This window comes from Phyllobates terribilis, unplaced genomic scaffold (genome assembly GCF_046119375.1).
Source record: "Phyllobates terribilis strain yellow unplaced genomic scaffold, ASM4611937v1 Scaffold_3__8_contigs__length_932513732, whole genome shotgun sequence".
In the NCBI taxonomy this organism is placed as follows: Eukaryota; Metazoa; Chordata; class Amphibia; order Anura; family Dendrobatidae; genus Phyllobates; species Phyllobates terribilis.
Genome location: NW_027362763.1, coordinates 722522222 through 722530956, shown reverse-complemented (window position 1 = coordinate 722530956; position 8735 = coordinate 722522222). Strand labels below are relative to the sequence as shown.

The window sequence follows — 8735 nt, the reverse complement described above, 5'->3', positions numbered from 1 at the left end:
TTTATTTAAAAATTATTGAACTTTGCATTATATTTACATTGTGGCATAACCCACTGCAACAATGTAACTTCTAAATTCTATTGTTACACAAATAGGAAGAAGATGAAGTTTGTGGCGCAGTGTGTACGTGTGTGATGTGCCATCTGCTGGGGTGCTTTACATTGATCTCGCTCACTTCTCCATGTTATTTCATGTTAATCATCACCCTCATCCGGATAATAAAGTAATAAGTGGGGCTGCAGATAACGATCACGTCCTACCAAGTATATAGGAGGCTGCCTGGGATGGTGCCGGTGATAGGCCCTATCTTCCCCGGGCAGATCCGCATCTGCTGCCGCAGCTTACATGCAGATTTGCACCTCAATCACCTCCCCAAATAAATCCCCCATCATCATCATCACTCGTCATCAGTACTAGGAAGTATGTTTTATTATGTGTGCAGAAGAAGAAATCCCATCATCTGGAGTGATATATTGTATCCACAGAATATGCATTGCAATAATGTATGCTGGAATAATATACCATACCATTGTGTATGTGTGTGTATGTTATGCGCAATGGTGTGCGTGTGTCTGTGTGTGTGTGTGTGTATATATATATATATATATATATATATATATATATATATATACAGGGAAAGTGGGCACGAGAGAGAGACTCATAGAGTAGAGACGGGTAGACATCTAGAAATGTTTTATATATATATATATATATATATATATATATATATATATATATATATATATATATATATATATATAATCCGTCGGTATATAGTATCGCCTCACAGGACAGGTGATGGGATCCCCAGTGCTATCCCCCAGCACTGATGCACTATGCAAATGAAAACCAGAAGGCACTGATATATGCAAAGAGTTCTCCAAGAGTTTAATATTATTTTACAAAAAAAAAATGCAAACATCATTTTCTTCTTTAAATAAAGTCTCCTGTATTGTAAATTAATTTATAATAATAAAAAAAGGAAAACGAGGGAGATAAGTTCACACTAGTAGGATGATGAGGGTTGTTGTCTTTATTCTATAGTATTTATACTGTTACCAGTGATTGTTGTTATTATTAATGGGGAAGAAGGGACTTCAATGTACAGAGCAATATATAGAGAGAGTATCAGCTGTATACCCATGTACACCCCATCACTGAGCTGTGCACACAGGATTACAAGAAAAAAAAAAAAAAACGAGAGGCAAATCCTAATCCACGTTAACCCTACAACCCCTGTGATATCCAGATGAGACTTGAAACTAGTGGCGCGCACACAACCCTATGTATGGTTGTAGATACTTTCTAAAAACAAAGGTGGTCCTTATTATATAGTTTTTTGTTGCATACTTACATTTATATATGTTATATGTGACGTAAATATACGTCCATCTTATGTACATATATATATATATATATATATATATATATATATATATATATATATATATATATGTATATGTCTACATATATATCAATTCATATATATATGATACATACAAATATTCCATCCATACACCCATACACATACACTATATCTATACTCTCTATATGTGTGCAATAATTTATGTTCAGTATTTTTACCCAGTGGTCAGAAATATGAAGTGTATATTGGACATTTTGCCTAACATTATGCAAGTGTCACTCATGTTACTTTCAAACCAATCATTCTAATTTTTAAAGTCGCCTGGAGTTGAGCTGTAATATGTAGGGGGTGGTGGTCCCTTTAAACACCCCACCCCCCCTTCCCCATCCAGGATGATATAGTTTAATCTTTTCTAATGGGGTTGAAGACAAGCCATACCACATGTGGTCACCAGGAAGTGTAGGATGAGATGGGCAATGGACATAGAAATCCAGGCAGTTTTCTTTTGTTACTTCATAAGAAGATTAGAAATAAAAATGTAATTTCAAGTAACAACAAGTTCTGTCCTCCTCCTCCTCGTGTTAGTTTCTTGCTGATACCCAGCCTGGGGCACAAATAAAAAGTTCAAGGAAGGAAGTTGAATATAGCACAGCAATGCATTTGAGGCTGCAGGAGAGATCTGTTTTAAAGTCTTTAAATTCTGAATACTACTGGTTGTAAGGAGTTAAATCAGATTATAGTAACTGTGCTGGATCAACACCCACACTTCCCATACTCATCCCTTACTTCAAATATCCATATATATGTATATATGTAATGGAGTGTATAAGGATCAACATTTCTTGCATGAGCTTGAGAGAGCTATAAGGAGGACACACATACATTGCTTTACATTACAGCACCTATAGAATGATTAACCCTTTGAATGGTGCAGACCATACATTCCATCTGGCTCACAAAACTCAGAAAAAGTGCAATTCAGGGAGAGAAGAAAAGTTCTTTATATTGTGGGATTCAGTATAAAACACGGACATAGCTTGGATATAGATAAGAAAGTCTGAATACTGTAACTGATGTACATATATAGAGGGTGTTAACAGAGAGACAGGGGTAAGCGCTCTTAAAGTAAGGGGTCACAGTCAGAGCAATCATAACGTCCAGGAGTAGAGTCAGATCTGAGGCTTTTCTAAAGCTGGAGTCCCTTCCGAAATAAAGGAAGCCTCCGACAGGCTAGGAGGAGGGAAAAAAGGGGGGATGAGAGAGCTTACAGGTAGAAAAAAAGAGAGAAAGTGTGAAAAACAAGAGGACTAGAGAAAGTAAAAACAAAAAAAAAAGAATGAGAAAGGAGTACAGGGTATAAAGAAAAACACCTACAGAGAGACAGAAGCAATGAGAGTGAGAAAAATAGAGAGATCAACAGTCTAGTTAGACAGAAACAGGAAAAATGAGAGAGACTTCTAGAGAATGAGACAGACAGATATCAACAGAGAGTAACAAATCGAAAGAAAGAAGCAAAAAAAAAAGAGAGAGCGGAAAAGAGAGAGTAAAAAAATAGAGCATGAGAAAGAGGTATAGGATATAAAGAAAGAGACCTACAGAGAGACAAAAGCAAAGCGAGTGAGAAAAATAGAAGAGAGAGTCTGGTTAGATAGAACCAGGGAAAGTGAGAGAGAAACTCATGGAGAGAAAGAAAGGAAGAAAGAAAGAAAGAAAAAGAACGAAAGAAAGGAAGAAAGAAAGAAAGTGGGAGAGGTGAACAAGCCAATATATAGACATAGAGGTCAAAAGGAGAGAGGCGATTGAGTGTGGGAATAGAAGAGACAGAATGAGGAAAGATATAAGCAAAATATATAAAGATATAAGAAACCTTCCTATATAAAGGGAGCGAGAGAGATAAAGAACAGAAGGAAGTGGAAAAGTTGAAAGTAGGGAGGAATAAATAGACAGACTAGAAGAAGACTTGGTACAGAAGAGTCAGTGAGAGACAGACATCATTGAACACATGAGAGAAGATGGGAGGGCAGGGGGTCAAATATTAAGGAGGACAATTCTCCATATTATATACAGGCATTATATACTACACATATTATTATATTACAGCTGGGAGTGGCCTCATCATTGACATATACATAATTCATATAAAATCTTGAAATAAAAATAAAAATCTGTTACAGTCATAAACTATTTCTTTTTTTCCACAATAACCAGAAACCCACACAGGCAGTGACAGAGGGTGAGAGGAGAAAGGTGCTCATTATAATAGGATGATTGATTGATTGATTGTCTGCTGGACACAACAAATAGAATAATAATAATTATAAAAACCATGATGGCGGTAAAAAAAAAAAAAAATAGCTGAGGGGGAAGAGGCAGGAAATAATAATAATAATTGGGGGCATAGGGTGAACATGTGAGTTGCTCCTCTTGGTGGGTTCAGGTCCTGGGTAGGTTTTGGGATTGAAACTCGTGTAGGTCAGGTCCCCACATATAAATGTTACATGCAAGTGGCTGTGCTTTTCCTGCATAAGTCTATAGGTGCCACCTTGTTGTGTGCCAGTCCCTGGAAGTCCAGCTCCATCATCAGTCCAGTTCTGCTGGCTCAGTGTGTCTATCATACATCACATTCCGAATCACTGGAGGTGACAGACAGGATGGAGGTGCCAGTCTCAGCGCGCTCTGCCAGGCTGGACACACTGGTTGTGGGACTGGCAGCAGCTGTGGAAGGAGACTCAGCCGAGCTGTGTGTGGGGCAACCGGGCTCTGCCAACGACCTCATGCCGCTCTGTCCGATAGATTGGTGCTGGAGCCTAAGAAGGGGAAGGGGGGACACCACAAACAATCATGGTAAATAGTCACAATTTGTAGCTGGCAACATATAAGGGAGCACTGCACACTACAGTGCCCTCATGCCACAATGCATAAGTCACATATTGTACACCTGTTATATACCATCCATCATTGATATATATGACTAATGAACATACCAGTGCAAAAATACCATATAACACCCTTGTACCATATGTCAGTGCAAATATTGTGCAATAATTGTATTTATTCATATATTATGGGAGTTGCATACATTAGTTCCAGAATGTCCTTATTATATGATGTTTATGTACATTGGTTTATAATAAATTACTAATTACATACATGTATGTCAATATATGACAATTATATACATGCATGGTGGTGTATAGGAATATATACATATGTTTGATAATAATAGCATACCTTACAAATATATCTGTTACAGGGTCAATTACAAATATGCATGCCTTATAGAAAAATTACATACATGCGTGTTTAATGTGCTAAGCATGTTATGTCAATGACATATACATGATTATGTCATATACAGATATACGTCTATTATATCTGCACATATATTATTATGTGCGCACATACATGCACTGGAGAATAATGTATGTACATGCATGGTTATGTGTCAATTACAGACATACGTGCATTAAAGGGTAGGTATGCGAGATTTGATTATTATCAAGTGTGAGCTCTACAGCAACTATAAATACACTCATATATTGCATTATCAGAATTAATTGTTGTTATTATTATTGTTATTGCACTAGTTACATTGTATCACTCTGTGTTCTTAGTAGTGTTCTGCGAAAATACAATGTGATACAATGTTTCTATTTCTCCCTTTCTCAAGATATCTATGTCATTAAGCGTAGCACCCCCTATTTCTCCAATATCACCAATAAAGCTAAATAATCAGAAACCATAACAGAAAATCAAACCTAAAACAATCATTTTGCATTTTATTTTCATTCTCAATTTTAACTTTTACTGCACATCTATTAACTTTCGCTACCTGACCCATATAGTATACTTTTCTCTTTATATCATGCAAAGCACAAAGAACACCCAAGTAATATACATATATAAATATATATATACACAGTTTCCACTATACAATAACACCTGACACTCCTCCTAAGGCCACGGCCCCACTATCAGTATTCTGTCAGTATTTTTTCTCAAGAGTCAAAACCAGGTGAGGAACAATCAGAGAAAAGGTATAATAGAAACAAGTCACCAATTCTGCATTTATCACCCACTCCTGGTTTTGCTCCCACTCCTGAGAAAAAATACTGACCAAATACTGATAGTGGGGCCGTGGCCTTATATTTATGCTCAAAATAAAGATTAAACATGGATTATTTAAAATTCAGGGGCCTCAATCTAACATATATATCCAATCTTTAAATAAAAAAAAAATATTCTAACTGCTACGTGGTGACATAATAATGAACAAAAGAACACGAAAATAACATAAATGCAAAAACAAGCTACAAATACAAAGCTACATAAACTCCGATTAACAGACTTGTTTCTAATTGCTGCAGGGTGTAATGTGAGATTGGAATTTTATTTACAGCAGTTGTGAAGCTTTATGTCTGATAACTTGAGATTTCTATGAATGTATTTGGAATTGTTTAATAATCTCTTACTATTATTATTATTATTATTTAGCAATAATACTACTAGTACTAAAATTAATATCATCAGTAGGAAACAGTGTTACATGTGTCATATCCATGGCAGCTGGTAGAATACATTCTATCTATCTATCTATCTATCTATCTATCTATCTATCTATCTATCTATCTATCTATCTATCTATCTATCATGCATCTATCTGTATATGGATGTGTATATAAATGTTGTGTAATGTTATAATGGCTCTGTCAATAGCCTGGTGCTGACAATAGCCCCCTGCAGCCAGCCCTGTTTACCATTTAAGCCTAGCCGCTGTAATTCCCTAATTTGACCCCTAACAAAAATTGGAAAGAGGTAAACAATTTGTGTGAGAGTAGAAATGAGGAGGCTTCTGCCAGTGACATCATGTAATGAATTTCAGAAGACAATGGATGTGCTGCACGTTTGTTTACACACTGCTGTGTTAATTGAATGGAAATCAGAACCTGCCTGGAGAAGAAGCTACTTATTTAAGAATGGGCTATAATGCTTAAGAATTTAGGACATTCACTTACAGATATATGTGCGTGCTTGTAATATCACAGGACACATCTTGACTATTTATGGAGGAAAGTAGTACGAAATTATTATTATTATTTGCAGTAAATTTAAAAGTAAAATCCCGAATATGCAAGGTATTACGAAAGTTAACTAAAGTACATAACTTCAGTGTTAGCTCATTTTATCCAATGTTTATAAAATGTTAAACCTTCCGAACTCTTATTCCCTATTAATTTATTCCTTATTTAATTTTAATCTTCTTAATTGTAAATTATATTTGACAGTTTATTGTCGATTTCATGAATTAAATGCTATTAGTATTTTGAAAGTATTTAATTATTTTACGTATATGTTGAACTTAGATGTGTATGTTTCCAAAATAGATAGGTAGATAGATTTATATACATATGATGAATAAATCTACTACATAGAAAAAGCAGATCTGATTGATATGTAAAACCGAAGAAGACACTTAGTGATATCATCAAGAGTTGTGTCAAATGTCAAACAGCTCATTTACATCTGAATATATGTGCTTAAAATACACACAAATATACCTATCACTATATTCTTATATTTACTTGACTTTGATTGCTCTATATATTCTAATGCATTATTTTTTTATATGTTTTTGTATTATTATTTTTTTGTGTACAATCAGTTACATGTTGTTCTTTGCAGAATGATCTATAGCAGGAGTGATCTATAGCAGGGTCACTTTAATGCAGGAGGTGTTTGTACTGTTTACAGGGGACACTAGACAACAGTTAAATAATTTGCTGGGCACTGACCTGTTTTTAGCTGCTGCTGCCCTGTCTCTTTGCCTTCGGTTTTTGAACCAGTTGCCCACCTGGGTGGGTGTGAGTCCAGTGGCCTGGGCCAGTTCCCTTTTCTTGCTTGGATTGGGGTAAGGGTCCTGTAGATACCACTCCCTTAGGAGGCTGCGAGTCCTCTCCTTGAAGCAATGGGTTTTCTGCTCTCCATCCCAGATGGTCCTGGGCAGAGGAAACTTCTTTCTCACCCTGTATTTATCAACCGGTCCTAGGGGGCGCCCCCTGAGTTTTTCAGCTTCCTGATAATGTGCTTCCAGCCACATGGCCTGCAGCTTTCCATGGGACTCCTTAGTGAACTTGTGGTTTTCCAGGATGTGGTAGAGGTCTCTGAAGTTGCCTGTATGGAAAGCCACCACAGCCCTAGCTCTGAGGATGGATTCATGCTTGTTGATGGCCTCACAAGCACCAGGGGCCACAGGTAGGGACCATAGGAATCTTCCCAGCCTCTCAATATCCCCTGTCTCCTCCAGCGTCTCACATACGCTGGCCACTTGCTCCGGGGAGAAGTTGAGGGTGGGCAGCTGGAACATGGACAGCTCTTCTGGGGCTCTGGAGCTGCTGCTGGTGGTGGCCAGGAGCAGGGAGCGCTCACTGCTGAAGTTTGGCAGGAAGAAGTGGGTGGGATAAAGCTCTAAAGGAGACCTGAACACCATGGAATGACCGCAGATCAGGCAAGATCACACAGAGAAGAAGAAGGAAATGAAATAATAATAATAACAATAATAAATAAAAAAGAAACATTCAAGCACTCATCAGCAACAGCAGCCTCCTGATAATGACACCGGCCTCATAATATCTCCACACTGAGTGCAGCATTGAAACATTGTATCCCTTTTCTATTGGTCTACAAGGTGTCGTTCTAAAGTCTCCATGGCAACACTGCCAATCACTGTCAAGTGTGCCAATCATATCCTCCAACGTCATGCAAGCTACCACTTCCCCTAAATGAGGGAGGGAGAAGGGAGGGCAGGAGGGAAGGGCAGGGAAGGAGGAGGTGGTGCTGCTGCTGGTGGCGCTGCTGATGGTGATGGTGCTGCTGGAGGTTTATCTAATCTGTTACTCCCCTTCCCCTAAATACGGGATCAAATAATGTGATTGTTGAATGGGATGAGCAATTAGTGGGTGGAATATTATTGTGATCTTAACGAAGCTAAAGGAGATATGGGGGGAAGGGGGATCAGGAGGGTAGGGGGTATAAGGAGTAAATGGGCCAGGCTGGGCTACACGTTGGAATAAAGGGCTTCTGACTGAGACAATTTACACATGATTTGCACGTAGTTTCACTTCATTCTGCCCATGTGAGCACTAATAGTGCAGGGAATAAAGGAGAGATGAGATCATTAGAGACATCCTCAGACTGGTGTGACCTTACCAGCAGCTCAGGCAGCAGATTGTGGGCAGCACTCTGTACCTGGCACTGCTGCTGCAACTTTACACCGGACCCTCTTAACCCCATCTTTGCCAAGGAGGAGGGCAAAACAGAGTGCCAGTGTGACTCATAGGGGGTTGTAGTTTTGAACACTTTTAATTATTTC

General features: G+C 38.0%; 1 protein-coding gene across 1 annotated transcript; it reads right to left on the bottom strand.

The window, feature by feature from the left end:
• Positions 1-863: 863 nt before the first annotated feature.
• SIX3 (SIX homeobox 3) lies at positions 864-8044 on the bottom strand. The gene is made up of 2 exons (XM_073672052.1): positions 7159-8044; positions 864-4173 (listed from the first exon to the last, which is right to left on the bottom strand). Exons 1-2 carry the CDS (start codon positions 7851-7853, stop codon positions 3978-3980), a joined length of 891 nt encoding a protein of 296 aa, XP_073528153.1. The 5' UTR covers positions 7854-8044; the 3' UTR covers positions 864-3977.
• Positions 8045-8735: the final 691 nt, after the last annotated feature.